The sequence below is a fragment of the Molossus molossus genome, unplaced genomic scaffold (assembly GCF_014108415.1).
Source record: "Molossus molossus isolate mMolMol1 unplaced genomic scaffold, mMolMol1.p scaffold_m16_p_17, whole genome shotgun sequence".
NCBI classification, from domain to species: Eukaryota; Metazoa; Chordata; class Mammalia; order Chiroptera; family Molossidae; genus Molossus; species Molossus molossus.
The window spans coordinates 30,447,943-30,468,826 of record NW_023425352.1 but is presented as its reverse complement, the minus strand read 5'-3'; the positions used below and the strand labels follow the sequence as shown (position 1 = coordinate 30,468,826).

The following is a 20,884-nucleotide window of genomic DNA, read 5'->3' as shown; positions in this document are numbered from 1 at the left end:
TAAGTAAACTATTATAGTAAAAAAATTTTCATTTTAGCACTTAATGTGCTTACTCCACATTATATACCCACTTACAATTTTTGCTACCCTTCTTAGAATTTTGTTGCAGGTGGGGAAAATGTAGATGGTGGAAACCTCTTAAAGCTGTACTGGGAAAACTACCCGTGGTGTCTCTCTTTTCTCCATAAACATTATGAGCACAGGCACTCAAAACTCAGAAGATCATTATTCTAAATAAGCAGCTACTGTGGCACCTAAATGGGTGAAGACAATTTACAGTTGTCAGAGATTAGAGAATAATCTAATTCTCAAGTTCTATTTGCTCTCTTTGCTATCCCTTCCCACCAAGCAAGCTTAGCCAATTCTTTGTGGGCTGGGGTGGGGAACAGAGAGAAGAAATAAAAGGGCAGCCTAAGGAGATGGATCCAGAAGCCAGGACGGCCCATCACAGTTCCTGGTCCAGAGGGAAAAGAAAAGAGTACTGGGTTCGATATGAATTGTTTCTTTTTTCTAACAGTAATATGTGTCAAAAATACTTACATCCATACAAATGCCTTCATAAATATTGCCTGAATGAGTTCAAAGCAGTAACAAGCACATGAAACGGGACATACAATATTTCCTTATCAGTCAAAAATCTAAAAATACGAACTGAATTTACCTTGTAAAATTTTATGATATCTTCCTTGGAAAGTGTCTTTAAATATGCAACTTCTGTATTATCTGAAAAAGGAATCATACAGTAATTTACTAATAATCCATTGTTAAGTAGCCCAGAATACTACACTACATGACAATATACTTCACTTCAACACTCCTAAGGGAATACATTTCAAGTAAAAAGTTAAGAGGATATTCTGGCTTTCTACATTTGAGCTGTTGGGTCTTGGGCTGGTCACTTCCACTTTTCTGAGCCTCAGTTTCCTCATCCAGAAATTGGGGATAATAACTATTTAATGGGGCTGCAGTGAAAACTAAGAAAAATGATAAATAACACCAACACACATAGCTAGGACACATGGCAAATGCTCAGTAAGTGGTCGACACTATATTAACAGTGAATGCAACTGCTACAAATATTACAGGTAAGAAAACAGAGGCCCCAAAAAGGTGAGTCAGCCAAGATCTTCAGCTTATTGGTGTCAGAATGAAAATACAACCCAACTCTCCTGATTTCGGTGTAGCTTAGTGCACCACACTGGTAATCTCGGCTCTAGGAGAAAGGTGAAAGAAAACTGATAAGCAGGAGGCTCTGGGGAGCATAGCTTTCCCAAATCTAAAAGCACTGACACATTTTTGGAGCTCCCTAAAGGCAAATGTTTGAACCCCGATGCCTTCAAGGCAGCACTGCGTCAAGAGAGTTGAATCTGCAATTTTTTCATTTTCTTTTCAGTGTTATAGGATATAGATACCTACATATCCATGCTCAGAGCCTCAGGGGCATAGTGATTGAACACAAAAAGTGAAATGATTTATTATTAGTGCATTAATACGAGACACAGGTAGATCCAGCTCTAGCTTCAGAGAAGGAAAAAAAAAATAAAGTTCCCAGTAGGAAATAGTTATGTTAAATAAGTTCTTTAAAAGTGCTGTGCTGCACATCCCTCCCAAATCAGTACTAGACCATTATCTACAAAATAAACACTACAGTCGTCCCTCATTTATCGTGGTTAATCCGTTCCAGACTCCAGCGGTTGCACCTGGCGTTGAAGGATTCCTGGGGTGCTTGAATACATAGGCCTACAGTCCATATGTGCAGTAATTTTAATTGTAATACAGGGGTGTATAATTGACTCAGACAACCGAGCGTGAGCTGTATCATTTTGACTCTCGATCAACTTTTTAATGAGTATATTTGAAAAAACTGCAATAGAGTGAAGCCGCGAAAGTCGAAGTGTGGAGTGGCGAGGACGACTATATTTTGTAGAATTACCTCAATGACCTTAAATGTTACACTTACATGCCATGAATGCCAAGGCCTAATTTTGCCTTACCTCTGTCAAAATTGTATTGCTGGGAGATGATTTCCCCCCAGTATTTAGCACACTCTGCAGACAGTTTCTTTGGTTTGTCTAGTCGACGAATCGCTAATGCTTGAATGTGTTTTTGGAAGGCCTCTTCTGTCATGTCCTCTATGGACTTTTCCATGGTGATTAAGAAAGCTTCCACCCTGCTTTCCAGGTAGTGAGGAGGCTTTTCTGACTGGATGATGAAGCGCAGGCCCTGTATGCCATTGGCTCGACGCGGACCACTGAAGACTATGTAACCTGCAACAGAAACACCAGCCAGTCTGGACCTTGGCATTTGAGACTCGGGTCACTTTTAATCTTTCTAAAACTATGCTGTTAGAGCAAGTAAAATCTACTTTAGGGTTTTATACTGTTAATCTCTGAAGAAATATGAGCAATTAGGATACCTTTATGTTCTAAAGACAGAGCAGAAGAGCTCTCTAAAGACTAGTCATAAAGTTGGAGATAACTTCTTAAAAAAACAAAACCCTAATCATCATTCAAACTCAATATCCCATAACTCCTAATTATCTGCTAGTTAATACCCTTCAGTTTACATTAAAGTTATTCCCATCCCTATGAAATGCTGGCCTCATTTTCATCCCTTAACCATAGTCCTAGCACTGTTTCCTTTCACATCCAAGTTCCTTATGTGAACTTGCCTCTACTATTGCATTTCCTATTGGACAGTCCATTCCTGGACCGACTCTATGCAGACTGTAAATCTCTAGAGATCGAGTAACTGAAGGTCATATTTCCACTGACATCTTGTGAGCTCATGCACAACCGCTCATCAACATCTTTTCTAAACCAAGCTCGTGACCTGTCTCCTTCAGCTGCTCTGCCCTGGACCACACCTCTGACAGCTGTGGTGTCTCTGGGTCCTGCTTCAGAGAAAGAAACTCTCTTCAGTACAGCTTTTAGAGTTTAAACCACACTGTACTATAATTATAATTATTCCTTTACATGTCTGCCTTCCTGATTAGATTGTGAGCTCCTTGAAGGGAAGGACCAGCCATAACCACTATGTTCATGGTCCAGCATCTAGCACTGTGGTTGTTTAAAAAAAGATTAGTACTTGGAAAGACTCATCCAAATCCTTTTTCACTGGTTCTTCCCAGTCATTACTGGGGTTTCTTTCTTTCTTCCCCCCCCCCTCATTAATCAAACCTACTAGGATCTCTAAGACTTTTAATAGTGCCTAAGATGCTGCCTGAAACATTTCCTCAACAAAGTCTTACTGAGTAATGCCCCAAGATCTTCTATATGCCCCAAGATGAATGAGAGAAAACGTCTGCACCCTCAAGGAACCCGAAGTTTAGTGAATCTAAGCTTCTCTGAATGGCCTGCTTCCTGCCTTTCCATTCATCCAGCCTGCCCTTAGTATCCTCTCCCCTCTACCCAAAACAACCTCTTTACTGAGAGGTGTGTAATGTAAACACAGTACCATTTCCTTAAGAATTGCTTTAATGTCCATATGATATTAACTGCTTATCTTTTAGAAGTAAGTTCCACATAAACAGGTTTTCACAAATCTTTCTGAAGAGAGTATGCCTGAAGCAACATGCTAAGGAACCGTGCATGTGGAGAATTTCCTCTGAGGACACTGGTTGCTTTTCAAGGTCCATGGCAACCTGCCACGCCCCTCCCCTCTCACCCAGCTGCTCCTTGGTGCGCAGGGTGTTGAAGCAGGGCTCAGAGATGATCTGACAGAAGAGCTCCAGAAACATATTCTCCGAGGTGCTCTGCATGTCTGTTTGGTAGTAGATCTCAATGCCACAGTTATTGTGAACTTCATTCCTCTGCTGATAAACAAACCATCCTTCTAGAAGGTTTAAAAAAAGAGAGCAACACATTCAAACACTTAAATTTAAGATTTAATAAAATGTGCAATGTAGTGTATGTACTAGACTAGAACTAGCTAATATATGTAAGAACCTCAACAGAAAAACACCTGTTTTAATAACTATACACAAAATTTTAATTATTAGTTGTGCCTTTATTATTAGTTGTGCCTTTATTTAACACTTTGTTTGGCTTTGAAAGTTGTTCAATTTGATTAGTGCTTTTCGCAACTCCAAACTGTAATTAATTTATTAGAATGTGAAACTCAACTTACCCCAGGGAATTCTATTAGTGATTTGTATTTGGTGGGACCTCAATAAACACACACGGAATTTAAAGGGCAAAGATTCATTTATAAAAGACTCATTTTATAACTAAGTATTAATGCTAAGTAAGACTCATAGTTAATAAAATGTGCAATGTAGTGTATGTACTAGACTAGAACTAGCTAATATATGTAAGAACCTCAACAGAAAAACACCTGTTTTAATAACTATACACAAAATTTTAATTATTAGTTGTGCCTTTATTATCTTGTATTTCTATTTAACTTTCTATTCCCAGTATTGTTTATTCACACCCACACTAAAGGGCATTGTACAGATTTACACAAATGAGTACAATGTCTAGAGGTAACTTAGCCTAACATCTCACCTTAGAAAGGAGGAAACAAGATCCTGAGAAATGGGGCAAATTTTTCAAGGACACAAAGTCCAATGGTGGACAGCTAGGACTAAAACTCGGATACGTTGATCAACTGTTTCATCAAAGTTATGAATAGATGATCATGCTTTGTGATCTGATAACTTTATTTCATGAGCAATAAATTTGAAGAAGTAAATATATAGTGCTTAGGACTTAGTATTTTATGACTCACAAATTTAAAACTTCTCAGACACAGTAGTAATGATATGCTTGCTCGCTCTTACAGAAGCTCATTTAGACATCAACAGTGAAGGGAGGCAGAGAAGCCTGAAATTATATTTCACTTTTCTGACCAGGTCCAAGTTGGACTAACAGTGAAACTTTCTGATCGTATACGGGCAGCATTACATTCTCTGATAGGAGGAGAACACAGGATCTAAGTCCACTCCCCCAACCACACACACACTTCCATCCTTTTCATACTCATCCCCAAAGGCCTCCTTCTTGACAATGCTTGAAAGTTTTCTTTTTAAACTATAAATATTGTCCCATGGAGAGTTAAGTGATGAACTATTTAAGACATTTGTAACTGATTAGCTGGCTAAATTAGAAATGTTTCCTAACACCTACATTTTAAGATGTGAGATGTGAGCTGAGTTATTTTTGAACATGGGGAAATCTTCCACGGCATTTGAGAGACAAAAGAAATAGGGTTCTAGGAGGGCAGAGAGAAGGCGGAAAGTATAGAAAAAAGAGATGTAAGAGATAGATTTCACTTTGAAATTTTGTTCCTAGACTGCCTCACTTTGCAGTGACCGAGGAACAAACTAGCATTAGTCTGAAATGAATCCTTACCAGGTCTGTGACAACTGGTTATGCCGAACAGGAGAGCTGTGCTCAAGGTATCCTTGCACACTCAACAATGACATCCTAAGGTAATACTATGTTCGAGCTGCCAGGCACAGACCTTGGTCTCAAGAAATGTAAAAGCTAACAAGGGACATGAAGATGCACTTCAATCCCAATGCAAGAGAAGAAGTAATGAGCAGCTTAAATAAGGAAAGGTTCAGAAAACCCTGTGTGAGAGGTCAGAAGAAGAAGTGATTACTTCTAGCTGGGAGTTTTAAAAAATGTTTAGAGAATGAAGGGCTTATCACATGGGTTTGGAAAGGTAAATAGGGTTTGGAAGGATGAATAAGGATGAATAGGAAAAATAGGGACATAGGTCTATGAGGAATATAAGGGTTGCAGGTGGGAGAGAGCAGTATTTCAGGAGGATAAAATAGCTGGGGAAAAAAGAATATACTGGCCCTGGCCGGTTTTGCTCAGTGGTTAGAGCAACAGCCTGTGGACCAAAGAGTTGCAGATTTGACTCCAGTCAAGGGCACGTACCTCGGTTGTAGTTTGGTCCCAGGCCCTGGTGGGTCCATGTGGGAGGCAACCAGTTGATGTCTCTCTCACATCAATGTTTCTCTCTCTCTCCCTCCCACTCTATCTGAAGATAAATGGAAAAATATCCTTGGGTAAGGGGAAAAAATAAAAAAAGAGTTGGGCTCCCAACAGATGACCCAGCTCTAAAAAAAAAAAAATCAATGCTTCTCACCTCTGGTCTAATAAACTTCCCATTAGACAATTTTGAACAATATTGAAAATAACGCTTAATGAGTTTTTATATCAACAGAAACCATTATTAATGCAAAAGTAATCCAACACTGTAAACTCTAATATAGTAATTATTAATTATGTTAAAATTCCTTATAAAATATCCATGTAATAAATACATGTTATCTACACCTGCTTTCCTAAAACGATTTCTCTCAAAGACACCTATGGGCTTCCAATTAGATATTATAATTCTAGTTTTCTTTTTTTTTTAATCGTCACCTGAGGACATTTTTCCATTTTTTGTTCAGATAGAGTGGGAGAGAGGGGGAGAGAGAGAGAAACATCGATGTGAAAGGAACACATCGAGTGGTTGCCACCTGCATGACCCAACCAGGACTAGGGACAAACTGCAACTGAGGTACGTGCCCCTAGTGGGAACCGAACCCGGGTCTCTCTGGACCGTAGGCCGACGCTCTAATGGCTGAGCCAAACCGTCCAGGACTCTAATTTTTATTTTTTATAAATAAATTTTTTTCATGATTCATAATCAACATTTTTTTCTTAGTTTGTGATACTTTTACTTCCTAACTCCTTTACCCTCAATTACCAGTCAATTCCAGTATCATTCTCTTCAAAATAATGGCCTACCTCCAATTTCAACTCTTTGGCCTACCAACTGAGAATTTCTTGGCAGAATTATCCATCTTTAACCATACCTCTATAAACAGCAGAGGATAGAGTAGTTCTTTACCATAAAAGAATACATTATCATCCAAGTGAATTCAATTTACCTGTAATCACCCACAATATTATGTCAAAGTTGTCCATTACTAAAGTTACAACATTTCAACTTACTGTCGGGGAGCTGAACTTCTCTATACCGAACCAGCTGACTTGGAAGGAGAGGTTTTGTATGAGCATGTTCAATAAGAGTGTCCTCAACCATCTGCATAATCCCTAATGCAGCCTGTAGAAAAGACAGGTCACAGTACATTACAAGAACACTAATGTATCTTGTCTGTGAAAATAAAAACAGTACACTGAATGATGGCCTAAGCAATATGAAAACACGCCTGTGAAATAAATCCGCCTACTTTATTATAAAAATGGATTTTAAAATCTTAGTTAAATACAATTGATCCTATTCAAATGGACAGAAATTGTATTTGTCAATTTGCAATATAGTCAATATGGTAGTAGTGAGGAGAAATAGAGACCCAGACCATCTTGATGCTGGGAAAAAGGCACTGCTAAAGCTAGAGAGGTACTGGTGATGCAAAATCGGTCCCAACTGAACAATAGCTGGGGTTACAGCAAAGCAAAGGAAGGGAGCACAAGGCTTTATTTTTAATAAAACCGACCTTGCTAAGAATTCTGTCTCTGCCACCGGACATACTGTTTTGGAGACAGTATAACGGAATGGTAGTACAGGCTCTTGAGACAGACTGCCATGGGAATTCCACAGTGCTATCCATATGCTAAACACTTGGCCTTTACTATTTAATTTAATTCTAATAATTCTAATTTTATAAATAGGAAAACTGAGCACAGAGAGGCTAAGACCTTTTCAGAAGATTACATATCTAGTATGTGGCACAGCTAGGACTCAAATCCGGCCTGTCTAATTCCATATCATGTGCTCTTATCCACTACACAGTCCTGCTGTCCTATGCAGAGCAGGGATAGTTTTTCCCACTTTCCTCTGTGATGGCACAGGCAGGCAAGAGCAGAAACATCAGTCATGACAGTAGGTCCACAGTCAACCACAATCATTCTGCTCCCCCTATGCCTCGTCCTTCCTTCCTCCACAGAAGAGAGAAGGTTGAGTGAACACTGATGTGCTTATAATCACACTGTGGTGGTTAACAGTTTTAGACAGACAAGGGTAAAAAAATCTTTTGTACTGATTCATAGAACATGCTAAAACCCCAACACTCACCTGCTTTGTTATGTTTCCATGGAGAAGGGCTTCAATGTGCAGCCGTGACAGAAGCTGAGGTATGAAGGCCTTAAGGCGAGGAAGGGTGACATCTGTAAGGGAGTAAGAAATAGCTCTACTTAGGTTTTAAAAAAAATCTGTGAGTCAACTCAAGGCTTACAGAAGAAATCAGAGTTCAAAAATAGTATAGGTCCTGTACGCCCTTCACCCAGTTTTTCCTAATGCTAACATTTTTCATAACCACAGTACAATGATCAAAACTAAGAAATCAACACTAGTACAATACTATGAACTAAAATACAGACTTTATTTGGATTTCAGTTTCTCCACTAATGTCTCTTTCTGTTCTAGGCTTTAACCCACAATCCCTTCATGTACTTAGTGGTCATGTGTCCTTAATTTCCTCCCATCTGTGACAGTTCCTTGGTCTTTCCTCATTTTTGATGACCTTAAGAATTCTACAGTGTACTGTTTAGTTATTTGGGTTTGTCTTCTGTTTTCTCATGATTAAACTGAGCTTATGTTTTACTAGGAAGAACAGCACAGAGGTAACATGCCTTTCTTGGTGCATCACATCAGGGGTGCGTGGGGTTGCTGTGTTGCAGTACTAGCAATGTTAACATTGATCACTTGGTTGGGGTGGTTCTGCCAGATGTCTTTATTTTAAGTGCGCTATTTTATTCTTTTGATTATAACTGAGTAACTCATGTATGCTCTACAAGCAATTAGGAAACGCCACCTGCGCATCAATGCTTACTTTTTCCATTGTGATTAATAAATATTTTTTGGGGGTGAAATACTTTGAAACCACACAAATATCCTGTTTTTCCTTAACTTTTACCCACTAACTTTAGCACCCATTGGTGTATACTGCCTGTATCAATTATTACTATGGCATCCTAACAGTGAGTTTTCTACTCCCCATTTTCCTTTCACATGTATTGATTTAAGTTCTTCAATAAGGAGTTCTTCAATAAGGAAGAGTCGTCCTTCCTCCATTAGGACCACACAAAAAATAACTACAACAGATGCTAAAATTAGTGACTGAAATTTAAAGAGAGACACAGAAAAGAAATTAACAGTGCTTACTGTTGGCTGGCATTTTACAGATGTTATAAAATGTAAAGTGTGTGCTATTATCCCTATTTTATTTTATTTATTTATTAATATTTTTATTATCCTCACCAGAGGACATTTTTGCATCTATCTTTAGATAGAGCAGGAGAGAAGAGGGGAAGAGAGAGAGAGAAACATCAATGTGAGAGAGAAACATCAATGTGAGAGAGACACATCAAGTGGTTGCCACACACACCACCCTAACCGGGGCTGGGGACAAACAGCAACTGAGGCACGTGCCCTCAGCAGAAACCAAACCCGGGACTCTCTGGTCCGCAGGCCGATACTCTAACTGCTGAGCCAAACTGGCCAGGGCAGTGCTATTATCCCTACTTTAAAGGTGAGAAAACTAAAGTTTAGAAAACATAAGTTTCTTAACCAAAATCATCAAGTTGCAGAGCAGTCATCTGATCCCTGATCTAATTCCAAAGTGCATGCTTGTTCTTCACTGTCCTGCCTCGGGGCCTCAATAACCCTCAGCACTCTCTGCAGACTTCCTCTCTTTGTCACTACTGGAGATCTGTTCACATTCACACTTTGCCACTAGACTGGAGGGTCCCCGATCACAGAAACCCCTACTAAATAATCTTTTTAAAAATCTCACACAACTGGAGTCTAGGGTCTGGTGCACAGCAGGCAGGCAGTAAATGCCGTTGGACCACATTGAACTCTGAGGTTCTTGCTACCCCAGCACCTGGACAGCTGACTGACCTAGAGTCATGAGGGAGCCAGCCTCCCACAAAGAGCTGTCCCCAGATTAAGCCACGTTGGCATTACTGGATTATTGTATAAATATATATATAACAAAACAGAATGACTATTTATTAGAATGAAGAATTTCAACTAAAAAAGTGCTGATTCTCTCTATATAAAATACATTTTAGGAAGGTTGCTCATGCCTATGAGATACTTTAGAGCTTATTCTGCTTAAGAGTCACATAATATCCAACCCAGAAATTTAAAAAAGAGGGGGAAAAGCCAAAAATTTCCATTTTTTGATTATGCTGAATGCAGGTTCAGTTTCTTGAAAAATGTACTTAAAATCAAGTATGTAGTTGTTTTTTAAAAAAGGGAAAACTCTTGCTATTAACCAAATGTGTCTTATAACCATTTTGCAAAGATTAAACTATCTAGATTAAAAATGTATCTGTTCCAGCCTAGCCGGTGTGGCTCAGCAGACTGAACATCATCCCATGGACTGAGAGGTCCCGATTCGATTCCTGATCAGGGCACATGCCTGGGTTGTGGGCTTGATCCCCAGTTGGGGGCATGCAGGAGGCAGTCAATTGATTGTTCTCTCTCTAGAAAAATCAATAAAAACATATCTTTTTAATAAAAAAATGTCCTTTATAATTTTGATGTGAGAATTTTATCAATTTATTTATTTTTGTTACAGATGTTTCTCCTTTAATAAAAAACATATTTATAAAATGCATCTGTTACAATTTATAAATATGTGTGTGTGTGTGTGTGTGTGTGTGTGTGTATCTTTTCTAGCTAATGAATTTTATAATCTATACACCTACCCAATGCCTGAGGCTACAATAAAATAAAAATTTTTCAATATTTTTTGCTCCTGATTTGCCACTGAAAACATCAAAAGCATAGTGTTACATGGCAAGTATAAGTAAGGACTTAACATAAAATATCATTAAAAATTCAGCAGCATTCTTTTTCCTTATTGCTAAACATGTAGGAAGAAAGATTAATTGGTAATGTAATGTCAAGAAATGAAAAGGCTAAAACAATAATAAAGGGTGATATCAGGCTACATTTGTTTCAATGAAGGACAGCTAAAAGCAATTTCATTCCATTCACTAGGCATTCATTAGACATACACAGAGGACATACCATTATACTAGATACTAAATAAAGAGGATATAAGGAAGGCATAATCACTGCCCTCAAGGAATTTTTGATTCTCAAGCAAAACCTATAAATGTTAGATTTAAATTTTTAGAAATAAAGAAGCAAAAGACAGATCTACAGATGTCTGAGCACTTTCTTCGGGATAAGACTTTCAAACCTTTTCTTTTTCTAAAAACAACGTTAACAAGGTAAGTGCTTTGGTCAAAACATCTCGCCATCTGCAGAAATTTATGAACAGTGCCAACTGCTGTAGGTCCAGGTTGAAAACAGCAAATGTGGGTAAACTGCCTGAATACCATATACTCTTTCAAATGTCACCGTTTTTATTAAAAAGTATGCAGCCCTGGCCGATTTGGCTCAGCAGTTAGAGCGCTGGCCTGTGGACCAATGAGTCGTGGGTTTGATTTTGACCAAGGGCATGTACCTTGGTTGTGGTTTGTCCCTGGCCCTGGTCAGGGTCATGTGGGAGGCAAACAATCGATGTGCCCCTCTCATGTTGATGTCCCCCCTCCCCTTCCTCCCACTCTATCTGAACAAAAATGGAAAAATGTCCTCGGGTGAAGATAAAACAAAAAAGAAAAAAAAAGTATGCAATCTGGCTTTAAGGAAACTACAAGTTAGTAGAAAATATAAACACTAGATGTCAGGATAAAATAAAGTGATTTTAGAAAAAAAATGAAGAAAGTATTAGGCCAAGTAGAAAAATAGTCTCACCATCCAGGGCTTCTTTTAATTCATTTTTAGTCCAGGCCACCTCAGTCATCAGCAGGCGGAGGTAGTACATGGCGTGCTGGTGAGGCTGTTCAGCTCGGAAATTGTTGAGAGATCGCATATACTAGTGAATGAAGACATGGGTTCACTCATTTTATAAATCCTTTAAAATCACTTCATGCTATCTTATGAAAGGACAATAAATTATAAAAATAAGTTCAGAATACTTACTGCCTCTTTGATAATTTCAAATCTTTTTTCATCAATCTCAAAGGTAGCCATTTTCTCAATAATCTTCTTTAGCAAAATTGGCTGCTTGTCATTGTAACCTTTCACCGAGAGCTACAGAAAGAGTTCAGAGTGTTAAAAATCTAAAAATATCATAAAATACCTTAAGCTTGATTTTTAAACATTCAGAAAATCCCAAAACCAAGTGTTATAAAAAGTGAAACAAGAAATCCAATTAATTTAACTTATCATAAATATAGTTTAACACTTAGGAAGATAATATTAACCATTGATATTTACTAATACCAAAAAGCATAATTTTGCTTTTCCTAAACAAAATCAACAGTAGGAAAACTCACCTGATGCCCAACTGTGGCAGCACATACTACATTATCAAACTTCAAGTCCTCATAAAGTCAAAATTAATTATAGAATGTATTTTAAGTTTAATTTTTAAAATGTCTAAGGAATGGCAGGCTTAAGAGGTTTTTATAGGTGTGGTAAGAAGCAAAAAAAAAAAAATCATAGGGGAGTGTCATCTACAAACTATTGGATATGCCCCCAAATTGTTATATTTAAATATTTTTAAAAACACATTTGGAGAAATCTGGCAGTCCCAATTTTTTATTATGTGGCATTCTGCCACTTTTCTCATTCAGTGTCATCCAGTAAGGATCCAGATGTCCCACCACTTGCTTGTTGGATGAGTTCTGCTGAGGTGCCAAAGCTAAAGGAAAAACAGATGTGTAGTGAGGATACACTAGATTTTGCCTTAAGGCAATTTATTTTAATGGTCTCTGAAAGCATAACATTTTGAAATGTGGGGGATGCCTATTATCATATTTCCTATTGGTGGCACCCACTGCAGTAGAGGATACAATGTAACTAGAATACCTATGAACACCTCTGCCTTATGAAAAGTGATAGGCAAGAACCTCAGCAGAAGTGAAGGTTCTCAGCCATGGAAAGCATATCACCTACTGTGGGGACTAGATTGACAATTAGCTAAAAGCCCAGCTTGTCACAAGTAACAAATTATTTATATTTATGGTAATATACTACTAAAACTCAATAGTGAAAAATAAACAATGGATTATTACTTTTCTATTTGGAGTTTATTTTGATCTCTGAACTTCAAAATTCTCTGGACTCTGAGAATAGTTAAGTTGTATACATTCTTATACCATTAAACAAAACCTACTGAAAAATTTACTTGTATGAAAAAAAGTCACTGCAAAATAAGTAAAAATTTAAAACCCTAAATAAAACCTTTTGTATAAGAATTTATAAGGAGAAGTACACAGCAAATGCTCTCATTTTAGTTGTTACTAAAACATATAATTTCAAGAAAAGTGAAGATGAATGTGTGTCATAAAGGAATGTTAATTTGGAAATGAGATATAAGTTTGGAAACATCACAAACAGTGTCAAGAAAAAGGATCCAGTTATTTCTTTGAGTGCATATAATAATGCTTATTTTTAAACACACTTAAAAGTAGTTAATGATTCATGCTACAAAAAAATTAAATGAAAATGTCACAAGTATCTGAACACAGGAATTTTCTCCGACTTTCAGCAGAAATAAAGGAAGTTTCTATATAAATAAAATTCAAGCACCACAACAATAACTATGGACATCTTTCACTTACAGATGTTAATATACTCAAATACATAAAAAGAACAACATGCTTTCAGGATTAATATATGTTAAGCTTTTCAAGCAGAGGAACATGCAAGTAAATGTAGCACACATACATGTTCATAAGATGCACTAAACTCTACTAAATCATTCATTAGTGTAGCTAATACTAATCTGAGTTCTTCAATCATTAAAAAGGTGCAAGGAAAAAACCATCAATCTTCTTGTTTAAAAATGCAGAAGTTAATAGTTTTTCCAAGCTCAACATAATGCTTAAATGGTGTGGTGCCTTTTCTTTGGTTTTCATTTTACTTACAAGTATTGCATTCATTCCTGATGCAATGCCATAGCTCAAACCTGACAGGCGTGCTGCATATGTATACTCTTTTAAATCATCCTTCAATAACCTGATAAACAGGTATGTCATGTTGCAATGGAGAGGATCAGCATAAATGTAGCGACTAACAAAAAGAAAAACAAAAGAAATGCTTTGATACCTCAAGCAGTGACATGATAATGAAGAAACATGACCGAAGAGTATGGATATGCAGCCTCATGATCTGAATTGCTAGGGAAATAGTACAGGCCAACCTTATGTTTCACAATGGCAGCAAGACGTCATTCTCTGTTGTCAAAGACCAAGACTTCAGATACAGAATGGGTAAGATCTAAACCTAAATCAGGGTCCAATTTTGTTTGAGGAGAAAAATATGACAATCTGATGAAAGATGTTAAAAAAAAATAAAAAAAAGAAATCAAGGAAAAATGGCATAATATGAGTGGTATATTGCAGAATACTTAAAATAAGAGTTAACTTAAAAATTAAATGATGAGAAAGTATGATTAGCCATAAGATTTTAAAAAAGAAATCAACTCATACCCTCAATCAAAAATGCTTCCATCAAATCAATGTAAAAAAATGTTGATGAGTGGAAGGCTCTAAGACGTGGGTACTTACATACATCCCATAGATGGTATTTTGGAGGTCATAGCTCAAGCCTGCTAGCTCTGCTGCATATGCATACTCGTTGAGTGAGTCTTTGAGGAGCTCAAGGTACAAATAGGCCATGTTACAGTGCAAGGGGTCCACATAAACAAATGGGCTGGAAGAAAATGTTGACAGTAAAATAGCTGATTTATTACTTCCCAGTGTGGTATGTGGCCTTTCGAGATGGATCAAGAAACTGAACACACAGATTCATATAATTTCCTGAAGATATGGTTTGAATTGAATTCTTGAGTCTGTCTCTTCTTCTCATGAGGTAAAACACAAGATGTATAAAAAAGTCTGAAACATGCCATGTGCTGGTGGAGAAGAGGGAGAGGAACTGCTTACCCAGGTGGTGTGACAGAACTGACAAGTTAGAAGGAGTGGAACCAGCCAAAACGCATACCTGCATTCAGGGTAATAGGAGGTATGACTGAAAGATCTGATTCAACACTGGCATGTCCCTTTTCTCCTTCTAAGCAAGTCATACCTTGGTGGACAGGACCATGAGATTGAGAAGCTTGTGGGCTACAATTATATGAACTTAAAAGAGAAAAATTAAGACCTGTGTAAATATTCGCTTTTCTCTGAGTTTTCCCCAAACCAATAAAGCTAGAGCACTGTCAGTAAAATAATTAATGATTCCCACCACATAACTGCAGCCAGAACTAAAAAAAAATACTAAAGTGAAAAATATTTAAGTGAGAAAGAGCAACAAAAGAGAAGAAACAATTATAGAGGAGTGCAAGAGCTAAATAGGATGACCATAAAGATCACCTATTTTAAAACTTCATTTCCCAATTAAACATAATTTTCCTCATGTCACCTGGGCTGATAAGCAGCAGAGTTAGGATTCAAATTTAAGTCACATGACCTATGCATTTGACTATATGACACTGCTTATCTTTATGAGAGTAAAAGATCTATTCATTCAACAAGTATTTATTGCATGCTTACCACAATGCTAGGCTCTTCTCTAGCTACTGGGAATAAAGAAGGAACAAATCAAACAAAGTCCCTGACCTCAGAGTTTATAGTCCAGTTGGAGGAGACAAATAATAAATTAAAATATGATACACATCAGGCAGTAATAGTGCTGTAGAGGAAAATTAAACAGGAAGAGGGGAATGGGAGTGACGGATGGTGGTGGTGGGATAGGAAGACTGCTAAGATGGTTATAAGGTGACATCTGGGCCCAGACCTAAAGGAAGCAAAGGAGCAAGCCCTGGGGATATCTGGGTAGGGTGAAGAACTTTCTAGGCTGAGAAAATAGCTAGTGCAAAGGACTTGAGACAGGTGCCTGCTTTGCTTGTTTTGCTTGGCAGCAAATTGAAAGTTTCACTCTTTGTATAACACAGTAAGTATAACTAATGCACTGATAGCAAAGCCAATAATTTTATAAAAAACTGATAATAAAGCAAAAATAGGGGTAAAATGCTTAGCCCCTTAGAGAATTAAAATCAAAGGAAAAGCTCTACAGCTATACAAACATCCTCCATCTGGAAAATCTAAGTGAATGCCGTGTCATCGAATTTTTTAAAGTGTTATTCATGACAATAGACTTCCTTTTTTTAAACAAACAGCAGCTCAGAAACTTAGGGCTCAACTCACAGAAGCAAAATCATTAAATGCAAAGAAAGTTCATGAAGGGGCTCAACCCCATAGGCACCTTTCTTAGGTGGAAGTGAAAAGCCAGAAAAAGCCAAATCTGGGGTTTCAAAGCCCTGTGGCCCAAGCTCAATTCCAGGAAGTATCCTAAAATGCTGCTGTGTTGGTGAACTGGAGAGGGTCCTAAACTTTTAAAAGAGAACACAATTCAACTGATAAGCTTAAATTTTGATTCATTTCTCAATTTGAAAAACATTATTTTGCAATCAGATGCCATATGCTTAAATATGGATTATAGAGTTTTAGAAACTATAACTAAGTGTGTATAATATAATCCTATTTCTGAAAATTTCTACATGAGTGTATAAGAAACCTAATAGTGTGTCCCTCTAGGCAGACCAGAACACAGAGAAAAGGACTGGTAGGAAGTAGACATTTTTAATACTAAGAACTGTGCTGCACAATTTAAAATATGCAAAAATATCAAATGGTCTCCCAAAAGGTATTCTGAAGCCAAATGGGAAAGCACAGGCAACCCTCATTTTATTGCACTTCACAGATGTTGACTTTTTTACAAAGTGAAGGCAAGATCCTCCACCAGCAAAAATATTACAATTTGTTTTATTGCAGTGGTCTGGAACCCAACCCACAATATTTCTGAAGTATGCTTCTAACCAAGCCATGAATACAGAAAGCAATATTTGAGGGCTCCAGACAATTAATGGGCTGGAAGAGACTCCAGATCATTTAGTAACTAATACCTCTTCTTCAGGCAAGTTCCAGGAATACACAACCAAAACCACAACAAAAGACACCCCAGATTATTTCATCTTTCTTTAATGAAACTTCTGGGTGAATCTATAGCCTCCCTAGATTCTAAAATCCTGACAGTTAGGAAGGTCCTGATAATCACTAACACAAATATTTTCAGTTAAAAGGTGTACTAATTAACGGAAAGGAAGGATTAACAACCTTGGTTCTTACAAGTGTCATAACGGCACCAGCCTTTTCTTGTCTGGGCTAAATAACCCTAATTCCTTTTATTTTTAGACACAGATCTTTAAGGAACCAAAGAAAACTTTTAGAAAGTAATTGTTGATTTTCATAAGAAGCTTTGTAGCTAGAATCATCTTACATACCTGAAAAACTCAAAGTTGAGACAAGCCTTCGGCAAGAAAAACTTATCGTCTTGTTTGAACCACAATTTGCTCATAGCTGTATCCTGTGATGGAGAAAAAAATTGGTTATGGAAATATGGGCACATCTGGCAAAAACATTTAATCAAATCACCCTTCGAGAAAGGAAGACAAAAGCAATATTTGAGAGTTCTGTTCTGGAGAGGCCTTGAAGTACACTCAGAGGTCAGCAAGTGGGACATGAACAGAGAACTGGTGATGCCAGCAGCAGAGAGAAATCACCCTTTTAGCTCCCCTGGGTTAACAAAATGAGGACGCAGTGCCAGAGTGGAGAAGCCAATAAGTGCCCTCTTCCTGCCTTTCTGGACCCTGCAAGGCAGATGAAGGAGCCCGTAGGAGTGGATGGCAGCCAGCCTCCAAGATGGGCCACAAGGATCCCTGCCTACTGGAATCCACACCTTTGTGTGGTTCTCTCTCCCACACTGAACCAAAGTTGGTCTGTCTGACCAAAAGAATGTGACAGAAGTGATGGTATGACTATGAAAGACACTGTGGCTTCCAACTTGATCACTCAGTTTGGGGAAAGCCAGCTGCCATCTCAAGCAACTTTATGGAGACGCCCATGTGGAGAAGAACTAAAATCTGCCAAAACCCACTGAACTTCTGCTCTGTTGAATGCTCCAGCTCTAGTTGAGTCTTCAGACGGCTGAAGCCCCAGCCACAGCTTGACTATAACCTTATGAGAGACCCTGAGCCAGAACCACCCACCTAAACCACTTCTAGATTCCTGACCCCCAGAAACTGTGTGAGATAATATAAGTATTTGTGGTTTCAAGCTGCTAAATTTTGGAGTAATTTGTTACCCAGCAATGATAACACAGTCAGGGATAAATAAATAAGTCACTGTGTTGACTCTCTACTTCACTCATACTATATTAAAAACAAATAGCTTTAGATGTTCACTTGAAACTGATAAGAGATAGTTTAATGTTCTCCTTAGTTTGCTCTGAAGAGGCCTATTTAAACAAAACAATTAAAACTTGAGAAGTAAACAAGTTTTGCCTTCCAATAACCTAACCTATAACTCATTAAAATTGAGACAACTTTTAAAGAAAAATGGTTGTCTTAATCATGTAATTGCTTCAGATAAATTAAATTTCATATTCCTAAACAATAATTCTTATCTGAGTTTATTGAATACTAGGTCATTTGAAGAAAATAAAAAGATGTGTGTCTAAGTTCATGAGTATGGAAAAAGTTTTATGTATAGGAAAGAGTATGTGCTGTAATGATTTGATCCTTTTTCTATATAACTTTTACCCCAGGTGTGAATTAATAACATGAAAAGAACATTCCAAAAAAGAAAAAGAAAACCCACAGTTCAATCACCCTTCCCACTTGGCTCTGTGAACTTCATGTACCACTACATCAAAAAGATAGCTGTTTCCAAAGGCAGGAAATCCAACAGCTCCTTTAGGATGCGCTCTTCCAGTTTTCAGAGATTCTTTCGTTTCTCTGACTTGTACGATGCAACACAAATCTTCTTCCTCACTGGGTCTTCAGTGACTATGAAAAAGAAGCCACTATCTTTCCACAGACTTATGGTTACAATCCAGACTTCCCTTTTTTGCCCCCTGCAAACAAAATAATTCCCCAGATTCTATGTTGTTTAGTGGTTTTGTTTGTTTGCTTTAACATTTCTGGCCTTTTCATGTGTCTTGTATTATTATCTCTGTAACTTTTCTGTCACCTCTTGGATGTGAGCGCCCCCCAAATCAACATAGTACCAAATGCAAGAAATCATCTCTCTAGTCCCTTCCATGTAGTAAGTCTGTCCCCTGAATTTAAAATTACTGAGTCTAGCCCTGGCCCATGTAGCTCAGTTGGTTGGGCGTCCTCCTGTACACCTGTGTACCAAAAGGTTGTTGGTTCGATTCTGATGAAGGGCATATGCCCAGGTTTCAGGCTCAACACCCAGTGTGGGGCATGCAGGAGGCAGCCAATCAACGTTATGCTCTCATATCAATGTCTCTCTCTTTCCCCTTCCTCTCTCTCTAAAAATCAATAAACTGTTTTAAAAATAAAAAATAAAAAAATTGAAAAAATAAAAAATAAATTCACTGAGTCTAACATGTTACCTTAATAAGAGAAGGGTATGGTGTTGCTTCTTTTTCTAAAGATAAAATCTCAAAATTCGTAGGAATAAATTCATTCTTTGTTGGAAGTTTAAATTTCCCATTCAGGTCAGCATTCTGCCATTTCTGGATGAATAATGAAAAACATAAGAGTTTAAAACAGTCACTTTGCTTAATATCCAGGTAAATATTAAGAGCATAAATGTCACACAGCATTCTTTTTCATCATGAATAAAGAGGCTACTCCCAAGATCTACTGATGACTTCTATGAAACTTGAGCTGGAGTCTCTGATACTAATCAAGGTTTTATATATATCTATCTTTCCTCTTCACACATCTCCAAAATAAGGTTAAAGAATAATCTGAGATTGAGGAACACTGAGAAGCTAACTGGTCCATATGAAGATCATGTTTGCTTCAGCTTTTCTTTTTTCTTTTTATCCTTACCCAAGGACATTTTTCCATTTTTTGTTCAGATAGAAAAGAGAGGGGGAGGAAGGGAGGGAGGGAGGGAGGGAGGGAGGGAGGGAGAGAGAGAGAGAGAGAGAGAGAGAGAGAGAGAGAGAGAGAGAGAGAGAAACATCGACATGAAAGGGACACATCGAGTGGTTGCCACTCACACGACCCAACCAGGGCTGAGGACAAACTGAAACCAAGGTACGTGCCCCTAGTGGGAACCAAACCCAGGTCTCTCTGGACCTCAGACCAACGCTCTAACCACTGAGCAAAACTGGCCAGGGCTGCTTCAGCTTTTCAAAGAAGAAAGAATAGCACTGGCTGCTGTGGCTCAGTAGATACAGTGCTGGCCCGAGCACCGAAGCAAAGGAGCATGGGTTCAATTCCTGGTCAAGGGCACGTACCTGGTTGCAGGTTCGATCTCCGGTCCTGGTCAGGGCATGTGCAGGAGGCAACCAATCGATGTGCCTCTCTCACACAGATGTTTCTCTCTCTGTCTGTCTCTCTCCCCCTCCCTCCCTTCCACGCTCTTTACAATTCAATGAAAAAAATATCTTTGGGTAAGGATTAACAACAACAACAAAAGAATGAAGAATAATCTGTACAGGGATATTTGCCACAACTGTGAGGTAATAGGTCACTGATATGAAAGTTAAAATTTTAGCTATATTGTCCGGCCGGTGTGGTTCAGTGGACTGAGTGGCGTCCCATGGACTGAGAGGTCCCAGTTCAATTCCTGGTGAGGGCACATGCCTGGGTTGCGGGCTCAAACCCCATTAGGGGACTTGCAGGAGGTAGCCGATTGATGTTTCTCTTTCATATAGATGTTTCTCTCTCTCTCTCTCTCTCTAAAACAGTGGGTCTCAACCTGTGGGTCGCAACCCCTCTGGGGGTCTAACGACCGTTTTACAGGGATCGCTTGAGACATAACAGTAACAAAATTAGAGTTATGAA

At 38.2% G+C, this 20,884-nt stretch overlaps 1 protein-coding gene across 5 annotated transcripts in view; it reads right to left on the bottom strand.

The window, feature by feature from the left end:
- IDE (insulin degrading enzyme) overlaps positions 1–20,884 on the bottom strand; it is a 101,920-nt gene that overhangs the window by 7,291 nt on the left and 73,745 nt on the right. For 3 of the 5 annotated variants that reach the window (XM_036265045.1, XM_036265048.1, XM_036265047.1), the window contains 10 exons: positions 19,477–19,599; positions 17,342–17,424; positions 14,565–14,709; positions 11,971–12,081; positions 11,743–11,863; positions 8,044–8,135; positions 6,960–7,071; positions 3,667–3,834; positions 1,995–2,267; positions 662–723 (listed from right to left, as the gene is read on the bottom strand). In XM_036265045.1, coding sequence (XP_036120938.1) covers positions 662–723; positions 1,995–2,267; positions 3,667–3,834; positions 6,960–7,071; positions 8,044–8,135; positions 11,743–11,863; positions 11,971–12,081; positions 14,565–14,709; positions 17,342–17,424; positions 19,477–19,599 — 1,290 coding nt within the window. Of the gene's footprint in view, positions 1–661; positions 724–1,169; positions 1,214–1,994; positions 2,268–3,666; positions 3,835–6,959; positions 7,072–8,043; positions 8,136–11,742; positions 11,864–11,970; positions 12,082–13,922; positions 14,068–14,564; positions 14,710–17,341; positions 17,425–19,476; positions 19,600–20,884 lie in introns of all 5 variants that reach the window. The other 2 variants (XM_036265049.1, XM_036265046.1) reach the window with 2 other exon arrangements.